The following is a 21,039-nucleotide window of genomic DNA, read 5'->3' on the forward strand; positions in this document are numbered from 1 at the left end:
AACTGAGGGCCCCTCCCAGGTTAGGGACCTGGCCATGCCCGTGACAAACAGTAGGGGGAGTCTGCTGTGATAATCGATGGGCCAATCCCTCTGAAGGGACAACCCCTTGTGCTGACCGCATGCCCCTCATGTGGGGCCCACCCCCCAGGGACTTTGTCAGCTCTATCTGTGTGGAGTGGGTGGGGCTGGTTCTACCACCTGGGGGCTGCTCTGCATGAAGAAACCCACCCTTCCCTCCCACCCTGAACAGCCTATCCTGCACGCTTTGTGGGTGCTCGGCCGAGGCTACAGAGGTGACATACTCACCCCCAGGGTCACTAGAAAGCCCGCACTGAGTGCCCGGGGCCTGCTGGGCCGCCAGCCTTGCGCTGTGGCCTCGGCTCAAAGCCTCCTCTGCCTAGGACCACACCGACCCCGGGGCTGGAGGGGTGAGGTGTGTTATCATGGATCACCTTCAACTTCCCAATGGCCCCCCAATGGACACAGCCAGGAATGTGGAGGTACATGGACATGATGTCACTTTTCTAAGCAAGTGGCCAGGCGGCGGGGGCTGTACCCCCCAGACCCCCAGGCAGCTCAGCCTTTGGAGGCCACAGCCCAGGCGTGGTGAATCCATGAGCCTGGCCCCCCACGGGTCCCGCCCTTACTCATGTTGGGGGTGACGATGACGAAGGGCAGCAGGTAGGTCTTCCTCACGCTGCGCGCCATGGTGCTGAGGTAGGCCTCGAAGCCCTGCAGCAGCTCTGCCGAGCCACCCTCGCTTCTCTGGATCTGCTCCCAGGCAGGCCGGGTGGCTGGGGCCAGGAGGGCACTGGTCGCACTCACCACATCCTGTCGGGCAGACAGAGGGACGGTGCTCAGCCTCAGTCCACCATGGGCCATGTGGCCACATGCCCAGTGATCAGAGACCCAGCTGCCCTCAGGAGCAATGCAGCTTCTAGAAAGCCCCCACATTGTCAAGACCAAGCCGGCAGGACCAGAGTGGGGAGAGTTTTTTGGCGTTAATTTTCAAGGCAGGAAACTTTACAGAGAGGAGCCCTGTGGAGGTTTCCCTGTTTGTGTCCCGAGACACGTGTGGAGACACCCCTGGTTTCATCAGTGGTCCCCTCCAGGTAAACCAGGTAGCTGCGAAGGGCCACCCCTCCTCTGAGCAGGTAGCCCCAAGGCTGTGGGGTCAGTGATTCCTCAGCTGAGTCTTGGGGATGTCCCTGACTCCTGTGTACCCTGATGCATATGTGAAGGGTGGTGGCCGGGTGGCCTGGGGGGAGGTGGGGCTCTCCGCGGGGTCCCTGAGCCATGTCTGGTACAGAAACCAGTGGGGGCTCCCGTTTGTGAAGAATCAGAGTGGGGGGCAAACCTGTCAGCACAGACCCTCAGGTCTGGATTCCAAGAGGCCAGGGACCTGCTCGGGCCCCAAGGGGTGTCCATGGACATGGCGGGGGGTGTCATGGAGAGGTGTGAACAAGGAAGCATGAGACCAGGCTTTCCAGAGCAGGTCACAGATGTCAGGACAAAAGGGATGCCTGCTCACCAGTATTCTTGGGGCCTGGGTATCTAACGGGAGGGCGCCTGGGCAAAGGCATGGGCGTTTGCAGCAGACCCTCAGAGTGCAATGGGCAGGGGCCTCTGGGTACCTCCCCAACGAACTGTGTGACCTTGGGCAAACCCCGTAGCTCTCTGGGCCTCAGTTTCCTTATATGTAAAATGGGGTGATACCAGAACTGTGACATAGGATGTGTGAGGAACAAGCGGGTGAGGTACCCTAAACCACTTAGAACATGGGCTACCACCGCAGCTGCCTGCCAGGCCGCTCAGAATGGGAGCGAGTTAGGGGCCGACTGTGTGGGGTCTGCTCCCCAAGGAGGCCTCGGGCTGGGACGGAGCCCTGGGAGCCCCTCTTGCCTGCTGTTGTCAGCTGCTTTATGTGACACTCTGTCACTGTTCAGCTACTGTAGCGGACAGCTCGGGAATGGTCACGGTTTCCTTAAAAAGTGGGTAAAAATGCCATGAAAGTAAGTTTGTGTTCAATCTCTTTTAAAGTGTCCTTCGTCACCTGTGATGCTGGTGGACAGAGCTGACTGGTGTCCACTGCAGGCAAGGTCCTTATGGAGGGGGATGCTCTTACGGACAGGACGTTTATTTGCCACGTCTCCTTCGAGGGGAAACTACATAGTGTTTGTGGGTTTCTACTGAAAAGGCGGTGCCAATAAGGGACCATTTGAGGCTCCACTCTGGCCACAGTCACCGCCTGTCCCACCTCGTGGAAGCCAGAGTCCCGCGTGGCCGCCAGGTCGAAGCCCTCCTGCCGGGTCTCGTGCTGCAGGACGCGGGCCAGCAGCTGGTAGGCGGTGCGGATGTCGTTGCCGAACAGGGCGCCAGTGTGCCGCGTGGCGTTGCGCAGTGCCTTGGCCAGCCGCACAGAGCTGTCGCCATCCAGCCACGTCTCGTTGCGGCTCAGCTTCTCGTTCTGGAAGGAGCGGGAGCAAACAGAAGGCTTTCAGAGCTACTCCAGCGGCCGTCAGGAGTTCACGACTTTCTGGTGGAAGCTTATCTGTCAGAAGGGGACTTTAAAAAATTCTGAAATCCAAAATAATGTTGGTGGATAATTAGAAAAAGTAGGACCCGCCGGGACCCTGGGGGTGCAAAGGGTTTGCGATTGGCTATTAACCAAAGTGTGGGTGGTTTAAACCCACCCAGTGCTGCTGCGGAAGAAAAGCCCTGGCCGTCTGCTTCCATAGAGATCACAGCTGAGAAAACCCTATGAAGTAGTTGTGTTCTGTTACACTTGGGGTCGCTATGAGTTGGAATTCACTCAACGGCAGCAAGTTTTTTTTTCTTGGAAAAAAAAAAAGGCTAAATGGAAGGAGCACAAGAATATAATGAGGTGAAAACTGGACGGAATCTGAGAATGAGCAGACTTGAATATCGGGGCCCTGAGTCTGCAAAACCAAAGACACCAGAGCTGGTTGTGGGGTGACAGAAAGGGAGGTGCTCGGCTGTGGGGCCCCAGAACAGACAGTGACCCCGAATATTCCCGAGTCATGGAATGAGCCCCCATTGGCCTCTGCCCAGACGCGTGGCATCTGTGCAATCCCGCCTGCCCTCACCCCGTCCCCCACAACACGCGGGGCCCCTGCATGCTCTCTCTGAGGTCTGCCTACCATGACTTTGAGGTCCAGGAAGGAGGAGGAGGTGCAGTTGAAGAGCTCGGGGGGCAGCCAGCCCTTCTCCCCGCTGCAGTGCCGCACTGCGTTTCCTAGAGAGCCAAGAACCGTTAAGCAGACCTGGCACTGGGAGAGGGAGCCATCGCGTGTCTGTGCTAACGTCCCAGCCTGCGTCTGCTGAGGCCTGGCGCACTGGGCTGAGGGGCCAAGACACGGGTGACACGGTTAGAGGACACCGTGCAGCCACCACACACACTGCTGTGTCCTGCAGGGCCACGTTTACAGCTGCCCAGACATCTACATCCAGGCTGTTCTGTCTACCTGAACCGTCTGGGAAATAAGAGCGAACGTTCGTGCAAGACTGTGAAAAAGAAGCCAGCTAAACCATGCACAGTGCCAGTGACGTCCACGCGCCTCGCCCGTGTGAGCCGGACCCCGCCTGCGCCGCACGCTCTCCGTGCACCATCTCCAGGAGCAGACGCAGTCACCCCATCTTACAAAGAGAAGCCAGTGCTGTGACCACCGCAGCTCCTTTTCCCCAGTGGGGGCGGCAGCACCGAGCAGGACACGGGCGCGGGCCGGACTTGAGCCACACCACTCATTTTTGCATCATGCCTGTCTGCTTTGTCTGCTATAAAAAAAGCAGCCCTGGTGGCTCAGTGGTTAAGCACTCAGCTGCTAACCGAGAGGTTGGTGGTTCAAACCCACCCAGCACCTCCGCAGAAGGAAGACCTGGTGATCTGCTCCTGTAAAAATCACAGACTAAGAAACCCTACGGGGCAGTTCTGCTCTGTCACGTGGGGTCACTATGAGTTGGAACCGACTCAATGGCACACAACAACATTAAGGAAGACGTCTTATTTCCCCCTGACGCTCGGGCTGAAGAGCTCCTCAGACGGTCTGCTGACACTGACGATTTTGTGGGCCCTGTCAATGAGTGGCCTCGGTGCGCTTCCTCACCCAGGGAAGGCCACAGGCCACGATACTCACCCACGGAGCCCTTGGGGCATGGCACCGCTGCAGGCTGCCCGAACTTGGTCTGCGGCCACCAGATGCCGGCCTCGAACGCCCTGGGACAGCCGCTGTAGATCACTACAAACAGTGGGAGAGGACAGTTCAGCCCCGCGCGGCCAGCCAGGACACCACCTGCCCTGCGCGCTTCCCTAGGGGAGGCTCTGTCCCCCACGGACTGGGCCACTCACTACCCTCCACCAGGTAGAATCAAACTGGGAGGACCCAGGCTCTAACCACACCTCTTCTGCAGGGCCAGGCTTCCAAAGGCAAAGGAAACAGTCCAACCAGCCACCTGCAGAGCATTCCCCAGGAGTGTGCAGGGTACACACAGACACATGCAACACACACACACAAACAAGCAGGCAAACACACAGAGACATATACACACACTGAGACACAAGGGCACACACACGGGCACATGCAGACACACGGGCACACGCAGACACATGCAACACACACACACACATAGGCAAACACACACAGACATACACTGAGACACACAGGCACACAGACACATGCAACACACACATGCAAACACACACAGACATATACACACACTAAGACACACAGGCACACAGACACACGGGCACACGCAGACACGCGGGCACACGTGGACACATGCAACACACACACATAGGCAAACACACACAGACATATACACACACTGAGACACACGGGCACATGCAGACACATGGGCACATGCAGACACACGGGCACACGCAGACACACAGGCACACACAGACACATGCAACACACACAGGCAAACACACACATACACACTGCAACACAGGCACACACAGACACATGCAACACACACACGCAGGCAAACACAGACATACACGCACTGAGACACACAGGCACACACAGACACATGGGCACACACAGACATACATGCACTGAGACACAGGCACACAGACACGGGCACACAGACATGCAACACACATAATGCACATGTACACACACACACGGGTGCATATGGACACATGCAACACACATGCACATAGACACACACAGATACACAGGCACATGCAGACACATGCAACACACACATGCACGCAGACACCCACAGACACACACACGCACACATGCAGGCACACGGGCACACACAGACACATGCAACACACATGCACTCAGACACAGACATATACACACACAGACACATGTAGACCCATGTAGACACACAGAGACAGAGACATGCACAGACATGCACACACAAACACAAGCACACACACAGACACACGCTGACACTCACACGCACACATGCAGACACATGTATGTGCTGGCCCAGCAGCCTGCCCCCAAGATGTGGCCTGAGGGGCTCAGGAACCACTGCGGACCTTCGCAGCCCAGCGTGGTGACCTCGGCGAAGGGGTTGTCACAGCGGTTGCACTGGCGCCCAATGACGCCTGGCTTGCAGGCACATTGCCCGGTGTCTGCGTCACAGGTGCGGCTGTGGGCACCATGTGGGAAGCAGTCACAGGGCAGGCAGGCGTCCTGGTCAGGAGGCTTGTAGTGATTCTCCTGCAGAGGGAAGAGGGGCGTGTGACCGCCTGAGCCTCGACTCCCACTTCTGGAAGGTCAGCCCCCGGGCAACCGCAGCACCCTTCCCGGTGTATCCTCAGTGGCTACCAACCCAGCCCCTGGGCCTCTCACCTCTCCCCTGCCCACACTCCCTGAGCCCAGCCAGGCGACAGGCTCCCTCCGTTATTTTGTAGCAAACGTGTACCTTGGGCCACTTTCCTATTTGTCCCCAAAAGAATCAGAGACTCAAACAGAGACTTAAGGATGTTCATGGCCCTTGCAGCATTTTTTTTTTTTGAAATTGTCAAAAATGAGGAACAACTTTTATTTTTTTATTATTATTATTTTTTAATAAAAAAACCTCAATGTCCGTCACTGCCAGGTCAGGTGACAGTCCAGATAATGTGCTCTGGGTTTGGAAAGTCCCAGTTTACGCCCAGCTCAGCCATTTACCAGCCACCCCGCGCTTGGCAGGTCCCTCCTCCAAAAAACCAGCAAGCTGTAGTTTGGGCAGATTCTCGGGCCGATATCCAGGTGCCTATGCTCTGCAGGGACTCACACTCTGCCTATAGCAGGACGCCACCTGTGCGTGACATTGTGACGCCAACTGCGTTGTGACACTGTGATGCCACCTGTGTGACACTGTGACACCACCTGCATGGGACATTGTGATGTTTGGAAGGAGAGTAAAATGTTCGCAGTCACCCCAGGAAGTCAGACTGTGCTGAATTTTATTTTCTGCATTTTCTACCATTTTTTATGAAAAAAAAATTATGAGAACGTTTCCCCCAGAGCCCTGGTGGCACTGTGGTTAAGAGCTTGGCTGCTAAACAAAAGGTCGGCAGTTCGAATCCACCAGCTGCTCCTTGGAAACCCTATGGGGCAGTTCTACTTTGTCCTATAGGGTCGCTGTGAGTCAGAATCGACTGATGGCAACGGGTTTGCCTTTGGTTTTGGTCTCTCCCGCCTGCTGCCCGCTGACGCTGCACCACCCTCTGCGTGACCCGCCGGAGCCAGGCCCTCTGCCGCTGTTCTCCTGTTTCATTTAAGCTTGTCAGGAGACAAGTCACATCTCATTTGTACCCACTGTGCGGCATCTGGGACATTTCTGATTTAAACAGACACACCTGAGGGCGCCCCACTACCACCTCCTTTCCTGGGTCAGCTCCACCTCAGCGGGGCAGCCGTGTTCCTCGCTGAGCGCGGCTGCGACCACGAGACATCTGCGGGGCTTTGTGTTATCGCTGCTCGACAGCAGACATGGACCCAGTGACGCCCACGGTGGGTGACGCTGCGTGAGGTCGAGTGGGTGGTGTCGTGCAATTTGGAAGGGAAGAACGCTCGAACATTCAGAGATCTGGGGAAGCAGGTTTTCTGTGCCGCACAGCTGTGGCACCCGAACACGCGGGGGCGGGAATGGAGGAACGCTTCTAATGTGCTTAAATTCCAGCCAGCATCCATGCAGGCAGATAAAGGACTAGGAAATGGCCAGCGGGGAGAACCACGGCCGGTGTCAAAGAAGAGCCGCCCTTCAGAGAAATGGCTGGGTCTCCTCTTACAGGCCGGGTGTTGGCTGACGACTGTGAGGGATTCTGCGTCCCAGGTGTGTGCAGGCATCAAAGAGCACGTGGGTGGGCAGCTGAGCCTAAAACACAGCTTCACATAAACACGTGTGTGTGTTTCTACAGACAGGTTTGTGTTCAAGTGCCTGTGTGTCTGCATGTGTGCAGGTGTGTGTGTGTGTGTGCACACTGATCTCTCTGGCTCAGGACGTGTGTGCGAATGTGTGTACAGGGAGATAATGTGTGTGCGAGTGAGTGTGCACAGGTAGGCATGTGCAAGTCAGTGTGCATGTGTACAGTGGATGTGCACGCATGCATGTGTACAGGTAGGCTTGTGTGCTGTGTGCATGTGCAAATGTCTACAGGTATGTCGTGTGTGTGTATACAGGTAGATTTGTGTGCTGTGTGTGCACATGTGTACAGGTAGATGTGTGTGCATACATGTGTGCCAGCTCCCTGGGATCAGGACCTGAGGTGGGTGCTGGGCTCAGCCCCTCCCTCCCTCCCACGTCCTCACCTCACACTGGCTCAGCCCCGCCCTCCCTCCCACATCCTCACCTCCCACTGGGGCAGCACTGCTCTCCCTTCCAGGTCCTCACCTCGCACTGACCTTCCCTCCCTGCCAAGTCCTCACCTTGCACTGGCTCAGCCCCGCCCTCCCTCCCATGTCCTCACCTCCCACTGGCTCAGCCCTGCCCTCCCTCCCTCCCAGGTCCTCACCTCCCACTGGCTCAGCCCTGCCCTCCCTCCATGTCCTCACCTTGCACTGGCACAGCCCGGTGGTCTTGTTGCAGTCGGGGTCGAAGCCTTTGTGGATGGCACAGTGGCAGGGTCCGCAGACAGGGCTCCCCCACCAGCCTTTGGGGCATGGGAGGTCGATTCTGTTGGAGAAACGGAGTGGATGTTGGAGAGATTGTGTTGATATCCTTTTCAGAACAAAAGGGACGCCGGGGGGTCCTGGGCAGCACAGAAGTGTCTGCTAGGATCCTCAACTGGGCCCAGATTGGGGCACATCCCATCAACCATCCCAGGCTCCCCTAGGGCCTCTGAGAAGTTAGTGCCCTCTCCCAGCTCTTGAGGGCCCCACGGCTGGAGAGAGACTCCCTACAAAACAGTTGTTTTAAAATAACACGTTTTCTCACGTCTTTTTCTTCTACCTCAAAGACACAAATGGAACCACACGGAGCCTTGGGCCACAGCACACTGCACTCGTGGCTGGCAGGGCAGTGTGGTATTCATCACTCATGAGGGCTCAGTGATGACCGGGCCCCAATGACCAGGCCAGCTTTCCACAGATGACTGAGCCTAGCCACCCGGGGGGCTCACAGGGGATGGGGCGCCCACCGGGGGGGATGCCGCCCGCGTGGGGGCACCTGCTGGGAAGTTCCCACCAATTTCTGGACAAGGTGGTTTCTAAGACATCTTTCTTGTTCCCAGGATTCCTGGGCCTGTCGCTGGCTCCCATCCCCGTGGATGGTCCGAGCAGCCTTTCCATGGATGGGACTGACCTCAAATCAGCAAACTCAAAAGAGCTGCATGTGGAAGGTCTACCGTGGGACATGGTGGGCTCAGAGGGCGTCAGGCCCAGTCCTGCTCTTGAGCCCCCCAGCAGACATGTGGAGGTAAGGAGGTGGTGAGGCCAGTCCGCCCCTCCCAGGTGCTGTCTGCTACCTCTGTCCCCGGCCCCACCCCCACTGCTCACCTGAGCAATCACCACAGGTTCACCTTCCCGCTGATGTCCCCAAAACAAAACCACGTCCCCCGCTTACTGTCCTGCTAATGGCCTTCCTATCTGCCTGATCACCAGGTGATCACCTCTCCTACTCACTCACTCCCATGAAAAGCCATTATGAAGTACTGACTGTGTACACACCTGAGGCATACAAACCACCAGAGCAGGGTACCTGAGCCCAGGGCAGTCCAGTCAGTGTTTGTGGACCTGCACTGACAGAGTAGGGATCCCAGAGCGTTCGTGTGTCCCCCTCCCCTCGTCCCTCCGCAGCCTTGGTGTGCATCTGGAATACCTCCCAGCTGGTCCCCTGCCTGCTCCAAACTACTCCTGTGGTGGCCAGTGGGCCCTCGAAAACCAGATCCGATCTCACCAGTTTCCTGCTGGCCCCTGCAGCCTGCACACGCTGAACTCTGGGTAGGCCCTCATATCCCAGCCTCCCAGCTCAGGACACACCACCAGAGCAGCACCGGCCCTGCCCACCAGGACTAAGCCCGCCAAATTCCTTAAACCACCCTGTGCCATTGCTCCTTGCTGGCTCAGCCCGCGCCAGCTTTCACCTGGGATGTCCTCTCCCTACAGCCTCCCTGGCTCCCACCTCCCCCTGCACTCCCAGGGCGCTTCCTCCAAGCTGTCCCTGGATGCATCCCTCCCTGACCTGGGATGGGGCTGTACTGTACCCCGAGGACATGGAGGCAGGGATGGCAGTCCCCATCCTGGTCTAGAATGAGCAGAGAAGCAGAGCAAGGCTTTCTCTCTAAATAGCATGGGCCAGCCGATGTGCTCCTTCTTCCCTGGCGTTGGGCACCACGGTGGCCGCAGGTGGCCAAGGGAGATGTGCAATCCATTACATCACCTCCGAAGGGCTCTAGTGTGGAGTCATGAAGACCCCAGGGGCCCCACCTGGGAGGGTGGTTTACCTGTGACAACCACACCTGAGTTCTGTGGGCAGGTGCTGGCAAAGGGCATGCTCAGAGCCCAGGTGCACGTGGCTGCCCTGCTGGGGCTTCAGCAGGATCACTGACCCGTCAGGGCTCATGTCCACCCCACTGATCAAGTACTTCCTACACGTAACCCTCACCTCCCTACAGCCCCGCTGCCCACCTGCTGTGTTACACCTGATCACATGGGATTGGTGTGATGTCAAATTTGAAAGCAAATAAAAAATGTTCTTGTTACTCAGAATGACACGTGCTTTGGGCGAAGGTAGCACACAGCCCCTCTGGAGGAGCAGTAGCCGGGCACCCAGAGGAAGGTGAGGACCTGCGGGCTCACCTGTTCTCACAATACTGCCCGTAGTGGCCAGGTCCACACTCGCACGCGTAGCCCCGGGGGGAGCTGGGTGCATGCACGCAGGTGGCCACGTGCTCGCAGGGGTTCAGATGGCACGCATCCACACACTTCCGTCCAAAGTATCCTGAGGAGACAAGGGCCAGCTACCTCAGCACTGTTGGTCCACATCACAGAGTGAGACCCTTGTGTTAGGATGTCATGATCACCCCAGGGCTTCTCTGGGCCTCGGCTGTCCCAATACTCAGCAAAGGAAAGGGGCAGGGCCACCACGAAGTGATGGTGAGTACAAACAGCAGGTGGCTGGACCTGCAAATGCAGGGACTGAGGCCTCCAAGGCTGCTTGGGGAGGGAGAGGGCTGGGGAGAGGCACCAGCCATCTTGGGGTTCAGGGCTTATCTGCTATTGCTGCCCCAGGAAGTGGGGGGCCCAGAGAGGTGTGGACCCAACGACCCTGGGGCTAAGGGCCTGTCTACTGCAGTTGCCCCAGGCAGGGTGGGAGCCAGTGATGGAGGGGGCCTAGCCAGCCCAGGACACAAGGCTGATGGGTATCTGCTGACAATGATTTTAGCACCTCAAAAATTAGGGTGACCACTGAAGGCATAATTTTTTTTGCATGTGTACTTTTCACTTTCTAGCTCCAATCTCGCTGTGTGCCAATCACGTCACGTGATTAGTTTTCTTGAAGACATAGGGTTATAGTCTCATGGGACAACTTGGTCAATTGGCATAATATAGTTCATAGAGTTTACATTCTACATTTTAGTCCGGTGAGTACCATATGGGGTCTTAAAAACTTGTGAACAGCCATCTAAGACATAGCCTGTCTGGAGCAAAAAAGAAATTTGGAAACCCGAGATTTAAAGAAGGAACCAGTCTATAGAACTATCTACATGAGACCAGAAGAACTAGATGGTGCCCAGCTACTGTTACTGAATGTTCTGATCACAATAGATTGATCCTGATAGAAAGGGAAACACACATGGAACACAGCTTCAAATTCTCAAAAAAAATCCAGTTTTACTGGACCCATTGAGACTGGAGGAATTCCTGAGACCACTGCCCTGAGGTACTCTTTGAACTTTGAATGAAACTATCCCCTTAAGTCACCTTTTAGCTAAATAGCAGGTTAGCTCATAAAGAATATTAACCTTGAGTACTGCACTCTTTTAAAAAACTATCCATGAGACCAAATGGTCAACAACTACTCTAAAGCAAAGTTGAGAAGGTTGGGGGGCTGTGAGACTAGGTTAATGGGAGTGAAACAACTCGAATGGAAATAATGAGAGTGTTGACACAATGTGAAGAATGTAACCAATGTCACTGAACGTTATGTGTAGAAATGGTTGAATGGGAACCTGTTTTGCTCTGTACACTTCTACCAAAAATACAATAAAATACTATTAAAAAAAAAAATAAAGTCTGAAATGTCTGCTGTATGCCAAGAAAGGACAGACAGGAGAATGCATTTGAAAGTTGAGAGAGGGCTGCTACTTTGTTGCTGAGCAAAGGCCCAGGCTCTGGCCACCCACCGAGCCGACGCCTGGACTCAGCTTCCCTCTTGATTTCTAAAACCAAAGGAACAGTGCCCACCTCTGTCGCAGAGGCAGGAATAGCTGTCCCAGGTGTCGTGGCAGCGGCTGTGGGGGGGACAGGGGCTCGAGGCGCAGGGGCTCTCCAGCTCACAGCCATCCTTCACCCTGACCTTGAGGGCGTCGTCCATGTTCAGGGTGGCGATGTTGGTGGATGTCTCCCCCATCCTCACTCCCTGGGTCAGAGAGGGCTGGTCAGGCTCAGGGCCAGAAGAACCCGGAGGAGATTCAGGAGGTCAGTGGAGGGTAGGGCACCCCAACTTCTCCCCAGGACCCTGTTGGATATCTTATCTACAGAGCAGGGATGGTGGAGCTGCTGGGGAGGGAGGAGCTGAGTGCTGGGACACGGCAGGACGGTCACCCTGTCCTTGTCAGGTATACGCTCCAGGCAGGGAGGGAGGCCAACAGTGTGGACACAAAGCCGTAGTAATTCCGTATAAAGAAAACACGAATGAGAGAACCAGAAAGACAGGGCAGTGCCGACCAGGGTGGGGGGGGGGGGTGGGGGGGGCGGGCGGCAGGGAGCTCCGTTGGCTTCAGGGCAGGTAGGCAGAGGGGGTCCCAGGCAGGGAGATTCCAGGTGAAGGGGGTCCCAGGCATGGCACACACAGGAGCCTAACTGGGAGTTCAAGGACAGGAGGCCCCCGTGGCCGAAGCATGGCAGGAGGGGCAGCAGTGAGCTCGCAGGTCACACGGGACCAGGTCACCTGGGTGCAGTGGGTGGTGTGAGGAGCAGAGGCCAGGCGAGGCCAGGGCGGGGCATGTGAGCTGAGCCCCTTTTAAGCAACTCACTGGCTGCTGCTAGAACCCTGGGACCAGGGGCCTGGACTAGGACTAGGGGCTGGGTTCTGTCTGCACAGGGTGGGGGTGGAGGCAGCGAGAGGCTGGGTTCAGGACACGCCATGAAGGCAGACGGGGATTGGACAATGGGGGGATGAGGGGAGGAAGTGGGGGAGCCCCTGACCCAGTGGGGATCCTGGGGCAGGACACGTCTGAGCTCAAAATCAGGATGTCTGTTTTCAGCATGTTAAGTTCAAGATGCCTATTGGGGAAATTATTTATAAAAACTAACTCTGAAAACTAGCAGGTTGACCAACGGCACCCGTATGGTGCTGGCGGCCCCCTCCCAGCCCAGCGGAGGTGGAGGGTGGCTCTGAACTCTCCGTACCTGCATGCAGCCCCGGAAACCTTGGCGCACGGACACCTTGTCTTCAGACGTGCCCCCGACAACGATGCTTCTCATCTTTAGCCCGGGTAGCTGGTTCCCGATCTGCACTGTGCTCTGTGCAAAGACAGGAAACGTCACCATCCCTGCAGCAGCCCTCCCAGGGGAGGCCAGGCCAAGGGCAGCTTTGTGCTGAGAGCACGGCTGACAGCTTTGATGCCAGGGCGAGGAGACTGACAGCCGAGATGCCAGGGCGAGGAGACTGACACCCGCGATGCCAGGGCGAGGAGACTGACACCCGCGATGCCAGGGCGAGGAGACTGACACCCGCGATGCCAGGGCGAGGAGACTGACACCCGCGATGCCAGGGCGAGGAGACTGACACCCGCGATGCCAGGGCGAGGAGACTGACACCCGCGATGCCAGGGCGAGGAGACTGACACCCGCGATGCCAGGGCGAGGAGACTGACACCTGCGATGCCAGGGCGAGGAGACCCAGCTGAGGATGCCCATCAGCATCCAGCCCAGCTGGCCAACGTGGGGAGTGTGGGCAACTCTCCCCACCTTGTAGCCGGCTGACCACTAAAGAGCCACTTGTAACCCAGTGCTCACCAAACTATGAAGACCTCAGTGGACAGAAACTCCATCTGCAATTGCAAGAATTTCAGGAAGTCTCTGCCACCTTCCCTGCCCCAAGGAGGCCTGCACCTGGAACACTGCAGGGGTTTGTCTTCAGAGCTGGGGGGTAGGGTGGATCTAGAATGCAGGAGCACTTAAGAATCACAAGTAGCCCCTTACGTGTCTGAGTATCTCGTACAAAATACCTCGTGTTGCTGCCTGCAGGGATCCAGCTTGGTTTGGCGCAAGTCTCCTGGGAGTGCTCTGCCTGGAATGCTACTTTGTCCACCTGGGCCAGGTGCACCTCTCTGATACCTGGGTCTCATTGCTCCCCTCACCTTCACTCGCTGTTCACTCTGAGGGCAAGGACCCTGGCCTTGTCAGTCTTTGTACCCCTACAGGCACATGGCCGAGTATACAGTCGTTGCTCAATACAGTTTTGCTCAGTGGAACTGCTGGGAGGGTGCTAACGGGGTGTGCCAGGCATGAGCGAGGACACAGGTGGACGAGGTCCAGTCCTGACTGCAGGGATGGAGAGTAAAACACAGGCTCTGGGGACCCCAGCATGAGGAGGAACACTGGATCCAAATGCTCCCCCAAATCCACAAGGTCTCCAGCAGGTCTTGGCACATTAAGAGGTGTTACGGATTGAATCGTGCTCCCCAAAAATGTAGGCTGAAGTCCTAACCCATGGTATTTGTGAACATGACCTTGTTTGGAAACAGGGTCTTTGAAGATATCAGTTAACATGAGGCCATACTGGAGTAGGGTGGGTCCTGATCCCAGCTGAGGCTGTCCTTATAAAAGAGAAGAGGCAGAGGGAGAAGACGGCCATGCAAAGATGCTTTAAGGATGCCTGGGCCCACCAGAAATGGGGAGAGACAAGGAAGGATCCTCCCCTGGAGCCTTTGGAGAGAGCGTGGCCCTGATGACACCCTGAATTTGTACTCCTAGCAGCCTCCAGAACTGTGAGAGAAATACACTCCTGTTCTTCTAAGTGCCCCCATCTGAGGTGCCTTGGTACAGAAGCCCTGGGAAATGAATACCAGGGGCCACTCTGTTTTCACACGACCAAGAGATCTGTTCTGAAGAGGGTATAGGTGACCACTCACCTGGTCCATCCCGTAGTCCAAAGTCATGACTGCTAGGTACTTGATGTCCTTGCCCTCCTTGGCGCTCTTCAGTTCTATCAACAGGTGATGCCACTCCCCGTCAGTAACCCGTGATCTGGACAGTGTTATGGATGCCACATCAGAGGGGCCGTGGGACACCTCAAACTGGACGTAATTATCCAGGATCTGTAGGAAAGGAGAGCCACACCTACCAACTGAGCCAGTGATGGCAAAATACACAATACTTTGCAGTCACTTAAAACACAAAGAAATAGGACTCCAGTGGTCATGGTCCCCAGACTCCAGTGGTCACGGTCCCCGGACCTTCTGTTAGCGCGAGACGGGAACCGTTCCCAAAGCCAACTCTTCAGACAGGGATTGGACTGGACAATGGGATAGAAAATGATACTGGTGAACAAAGAGCTTCTGGGATCAAGTAGACACATGAGACTATGTTGGCATCTCCTGTCTGGAGGGGCGATGAGAGGGCAGAGGGGGTCAGAAGCTGGCCAAATGGACACAAAAAGAGAGAGTGGAGGGAAGGAGTGTGCTGTCTCATTGGTGGAGAGCAATTAGGTGTATATAGAAAAGTGTATATAGATTTTTGTAGGAGAGACTGACTTGATTTGTAAACTTTCACTTAACGCACAATAAAAAAAAAAATAGTAGAAAAAAGTTCAGCTCACAATAAAAAAAAAAGTTTTTCCTAGCTCCCTGAACTTCCTTGAAGCACTCATCACAGTTACTAACCAAGTGTTGTGTAGTACTTGTGTGATTACTTGAATAGGGCCTGGCTTCCCCACTAGACTTGGAGCTACCAACAAAGCAAGAGGCTGGCTTATGTTCTCCGTTGTAGCCCCAGTACCTGGCATGACCCAGTCCCTGGCCCAGAGAAGGTGCTCGGAGGGGGAGGGGGTCTTTGTTGAACCACTGAACACATTCCTACTCTAGTTTCCTTTGAAAGCCCTAGAGCCCCTCTCGTCTCCAGGCTGTAATTTCCTTGAGGATGGACTCACACCCTTTCCAGCAATGCACAGGGTGCTTTGGTTCGGTGGGAATGCCCAGACTTGAGCGTCAGAGAGCCAAGTGTTTAAATCAGGTTTAGCCCTTAATACCTGCATGCCCTTGGCCTAATCACTAACCCTCTCAAAGCTTATTTCCTCACCTAAAAAATTGGGTTTCTAATGGAACTTACTGCACAGGAAAATAACCAAAACCAAACCCGTTGCCGTCGAGTCAATTCCAACTCACAGCGACCCTACAGGACAGAGTAGAACTGCTCCATAGGGTTTCCAAGGAGCAGCTGGTGGATTTGAACTGCCAACCCTTTGGTTAGCTGCCATAGCTCTTAACCACTGTGGTGATATTTAAATATATTAACTAAAATCTTATATGTCAATCCACCATAAGTGTGCCCAGCACACAACAGGCACTTACTAAATGATGCCTCTTGTTGTGATTTGGACCTTAGTCTGCCTGACTTCATGAGCTAAGTCCCTTAAGTCCCTACTACTGCCTCAAGGTAGCCAACAGCAACGAAACACAACAGCTGGCCTGGGGGCCTGCCCCCTTCCTTCTTTCCTTTGTCAGCACCCATTGTGTGTTTGCTAGGTGCTGGACCTAAATGGTGAACAAATCAGGCAGAGCCTTTGCTCTCTTGGAGTTAATCTATGTTTGAATTAAAACATAATTGGTTTTCCCCAGACACTCTGTACTGTGCTCTGTACTGAAGTCACTCCTGAAGTTTGCCTTCAGCCAAAGATTAGACAGACTCATAAAACAAATAATAATACATGTAGCTCAGTTGGTAACTAATGTCACAAAACAACATGTGTATTAATTGTTTAATGAGAAACTAAATTTGCTCTGTAAACCTTCATCTAAAGCACAATAAAAATATACGTATATTAAAACACACACACACACACACAAAGAAATGCAAACAGACTCAATATGGCCCTGGATCAAAAGTGGGACTTAAACGTTAAGCAACGTTTTAATTTGTTGTTACCTTTAACACGCTTCAGAACTGTATGTCTTTTTCTACGGTAAGAAGTGTCAGATATTTGATGGAGATTAAGGAAGATGAGAATTGAGAAGACGCCCATTAAGCTTAAAGATTAGGCTCCATCACAGATTTAGGTGAGTACTGAGCACGTAGGTTTGGATGTAAATGCTACATTTCATGAGACAAGGCTTTTAAATACATGTAAGAAGAAACCTGACACCAGCATTGTAATTGGCCTAAGATGCTCACGTTTGAAGACAATGTGGTTAGAGACAATGCCAATGAAAACCAAAAAGCCAAACCAAATCTGTTGCCGCTGAGTCAGTTCCGACTCACAGCAACCCTATAGGACAGAGTAGAGCCGCCCCATAGGGTTTCCGGGGAGTGGCTGGTGGATTCCAACTGCTGACTTTTTGATTAGCAGCCGAGCTCTTAACCACCATGCCAGCAGGGCTCCAATGCCAATGAAGGAATGGGTAGCTGGCTCAACCCTACTCCTGAGGATACCTGGAAAAATGGAATGAAATATTAAAGAACACCTATATGAAGGTGTTAGAGAGATTCAAGGCTCTGTAGAGTTAAAGGGAAATAACCTGGAGAAGAAGAAAATCTACAGAGGTGAGTCAGGTGTTTGCTTTCCCACATGGTTGTCAGGTAGGCATCTCTGGGTGGTGCAAATGGTTAAGTGTTCAACTACTAACTGAAAGGTTGGCAGTTTGAACCTGCTCAGAGGTGCCTTGGAAGAAAAGCCTGGCGATCTTCTTCCAAAAGATCATAACCTTGAAAACTCTATAGAGAACAGTTCTACTCTGCACACACATGGTAGCCATGCGTTGAAACTGACTCGAGGGGAACTGGCTTTTTGGTTTTAAGGTCGTCACCTGTTTTAGAAGATGCAGCTGAAGCCGAAAAGTTAAAAAAGCTTTCATCAGGGGTAAGGGTGATAAAAACCGTAGTTCAGGGCCTGCCAAGGCTAGGGGCCAGCAAGATAGGTCTATACGCTAGAAATAAACAGGAACCAGACCGGCCCTTACAGGAACGAAAGCCCAGCTTTTGGTCACTTCAGAGCATGACTGATTAAAGTGGTCTGGAATGGCTCATTCTCCTAGCCGCCCACCGGAGGGAAACACCTTTGTGTTACCTGGAGGATAATGACACAGCCACCTTAGCTTCAAATTCTCTCTACAGTTCTTCAATACAAGGTCCAGCACTCAATCAGAAATAACCATGTACATGAGGAGACAAGACAATGTGAGTGAAAACCAAGAGAAACAAGAGGCAGTAGAAACAGACCCACACAGAAACCAGTTAATACAACCATCAGACATAAACTTGAACATAACGGGAACCACAGAACATTAAAGAAAACAGATTTAGGTGGCCATTTGATCATGTTTAAATGCATGTATGGAATGATCATTAAAAAATGCATTTTAACTAACCTATGTACTTATGTTTTAAGATCACCTCAATGAAAAGGCAAGGATCCCTGGTGGTGCAGTGTTTAAAGTACTCAGTTACTAACCGAGAGGTCATTGGTTCGAACCCAAGAGCCACTCCTCGGGGGAAAGATGTGGCAGTCTGCTTCTGTAAAGATTTACGGCCTTAGAAACCCTATGGGGCAGTTCTACTCTGTCCTACAGGGTTGCTGTGAGTTGGGATCGACTCAACAGCAGTGTTTTTTTTTTTTTTTTTTAATTAAAAGGTGAAAATGCTCAGGATTGATTAAAGACAGAAAAAACAACTATTAATGTACTGCTTAAAAGAGATACCCCTTAAGTAAGGATTCAGGAATGTTGGAAGTAAAAGGATAAAGACACATCATGTAAACAACCAAGAGAAAACTGGTACTGGTTCAGACAAAGTAAACATTAGGGGAAAAATCATGGCTTGAGGTCAAAAGGATTTCCATAATGGTAACAGTCAATCTGCCAGGAAGAGAAGGACAACTTGTATGCACCAAATAACACAGCCTCAAAATCTATAAAGCAAAAGTAAACAGAAAGAAGAGTAAGAGATTAATCCGCAATTGTGTCTGAAGATTTTTAACTCGTCTTTCTCAATAACTGAGAGGACAAGCAGACCAAAAAAGTCAGCAAGGCTACCAAAGATTTTAACACCACGATAGGCAAGCTTGATGTATTCGACAGGTAGAGAACACTGTAGCCAAGAACTGCAGAGCACAGTCTTTTCAAGTACACAGGCAACCGTCAGTAGACCTGATTATGTGCTGGGCTGTGAAGCAAGTCTCAACACATTTGAAAGGTTCTGAAATCACACACAATACGTTCTCTAACCGGCAATTATTCTGGAAATAAAAACGAAATGGTTTACTAGAAAACTCCGCATGTTTGGAGATTCAGAAATATACTTCTAAATATCCCATGGCTCAAAGAAGCAATCATGATGGAAAACAAAAGATTTTTAATTGATTCCCAAAAGTCATGCAATTAATAATGTATTTTGATTTCTGGCCTCAAAGGACAGCCGATTTAAGAAGACAGTTTTTCACCTTTTTATATTTTACTTCCTTGTACTTCACAAACATTGACGTCAACGTGTTCGTTTCTCTTGCCGTTCTTTCTCACTGTTCTCGCTAGCAAAACCCCAAAGCCCAAAGGTCCACAATAAAAATGACATTATGTCTACAAACAAAAGTGATCCTGGCAGAATGGAAGTCCCTGCTTGCCACCTCAGGCCTGTCACCAATTTAACAGAGGCCTTCAACAATAGCAAGGTTATCCCATCTGACAATGCAGGCAGACTCAGGTCGCCTGAGAGCAATTACCCAAATTGTCAGGGCTGCTTGATGATGATGTGGTCTTATTCAGCCCGCCACCAAGGGCACCTTTTAGGAACTCCCCGACTGCTACCCCGTCAGAGCCCACAGGGCCTGCAGGAAATAAACTGGAACATTCTGGTAACACCCAGCTGACCAGCCTCTGGGAACTTCCCTGGGGCGGCCTTCTAGGTGGTTACTGGGGTCTGAAGGATACCCCAGAGGCCACCATTCTTTCCATCCAGCCTTCCAAAGGGAGGGGCTGGCCATATTCCTTGGCAAAAAATAAGACAAAACAAAAAAAGTCTTAATTTTCGAGTTAGCTACACATAACGTAATCACTCAAACAATACGAGTCTCTGGCTTTCAGTGCTGTTCTAGGGAAAGCGTACTTTTTTCCTACAGCGACCCCAGTGCCAAATGACGACCTGCAAGCTCCAGTTCATCGTCTGCACAGCCAATTTAATTTGTTCCAACGGTGAAACGACCACAGAGAAAAATACCACCCCAGGCGGAACCGTGCCTGCCAAGTTTTGGCTGAGCCCTAGCTTCTGTGACTGCTGGTAAACCGGTGAAATGACACGTTAATAAGGGAAAAACAAAGACAACTGTAATTAGGCCGCTGCACACATCACACCTTGGAGCTGTCTGCATAGGTCTGGCTGGAAAGCGCTCCTGAGTGCTGACGTGGGTGAGCGGGGCAGGTGGGCGGACAGAGGACAGCTTCCTCTCTGGGCCCCAGCAGGGTAGTCACCGCCTCCATGGCCCTGTCATAACTGCTCTGCTGACCCACCAGGAGCCCTCAGGGTCTCGCCCCCGCGTACCCACCAGTCAGGGGGCTCGCAGGGGTGGTTGGCAGCCCCTCTGCCCCGACACCGAGCCTGCCACAGGGAGTGTTTTGGGACTGGCTCACTACAGGGAGGAAGGCAGAGGGGCCTGTGGGCGTCACAGGAGCGTGGGCCATGGGTGAACCAGGAGCCCGGGGCTATCATCTCCAGGCCCTGGTTTCTCCCCACGCCAAGCAACAACCTCTGACCCCAGCACCAACTGCCTTGCCTTAGAATTAAGTCCATTCTGTACTGGGCAGACACAACATCATGGGGCCAAAGGAGTGAGATGAAATGATGCTTCATGAGGACACATAGCTACAGCAAGGAGCAAAACAGCTAGCTCTGGGAGGGACTTCCTGACCATAGGGGCTATCGTGTAGTGGAGTGGGTTATCCTGAAGGCAGTGTGATGTGATCTGGCGCCAAGGCAAAAGAGGAGGCTGGTGGTAAAGGCAGCAACTTCCTGTGTCAGAAAGGGAGAGAGGTAGGGAGGGAGGGAGGAGGGAGGAGGAAGAGAGGGGAGAAAGGGAGGGGAGGGAGAAGAGGAAAAGGAAGGGAGGGAAGTGGGAGGGAGGAGAGTGAGAGAAGGAAGGAGGGGGAGGGAGGAAGGGAGGGGAGGAGGGAGAGAGGAAGGAGTGAGGGGAGGGGAGGAGGGA

At 53.4% G+C, this 21,039-nt stretch overlaps 1 protein-coding gene across 4 annotated transcripts in view; it reads right to left on the bottom strand.

Moving 5' to 3' along the window:
* The window catches only part of CELSR1 (cadherin EGF LAG seven-pass G-type receptor 1), a 195,322-nt gene that overhangs the window by 38,383 nt on the left and 135,900 nt on the right, over positions 1 to 21,039 (bottom strand). For all 4 annotated transcript variants that reach the window (XR_007517446.1, XM_049884670.1, XM_049884669.1 and 1 more), the window contains exons 10-19: positions 14,768 to 14,953; positions 13,041 to 13,154; positions 11,874 to 12,048; positions 10,266 to 10,407; positions 8,022 to 8,142; positions 5,516 to 5,699; positions 4,155 to 4,256; positions 3,162 to 3,256; positions 2,258 to 2,467; positions 648 to 831 (exon numbers count right to left, since the gene is read on the bottom strand). Coding sequence is in view for 3 of the 4 variants with exons in the window: in XM_049884670.1 (XP_049740627.1) it covers positions 648 to 831; positions 2,258 to 2,467; positions 3,162 to 3,256; positions 4,155 to 4,256; positions 5,516 to 5,699; positions 8,022 to 8,142; positions 10,266 to 10,407; positions 11,874 to 12,048; positions 13,041 to 13,154; positions 14,768 to 14,953 (1,513 nt within the window). In the remaining variant the exon portion in view is untranslated. The remainder of the gene's footprint in view (positions 1 to 647; positions 832 to 2,257; positions 2,468 to 3,161; positions 3,257 to 4,154; positions 4,257 to 5,515; positions 5,700 to 8,021; positions 8,143 to 10,265; positions 10,408 to 11,873; positions 12,049 to 13,040; positions 13,155 to 14,767; positions 14,954 to 21,039) is intronic.

This window comes from Elephas maximus, chromosome 4 (genome assembly GCF_024166365.1).
Source record: "Elephas maximus indicus isolate mEleMax1 chromosome 4, mEleMax1 primary haplotype, whole genome shotgun sequence".
Taxonomy (NCBI): Eukaryota; Metazoa; Chordata; class Mammalia; order Proboscidea; family Elephantidae; genus Elephas; species Elephas maximus.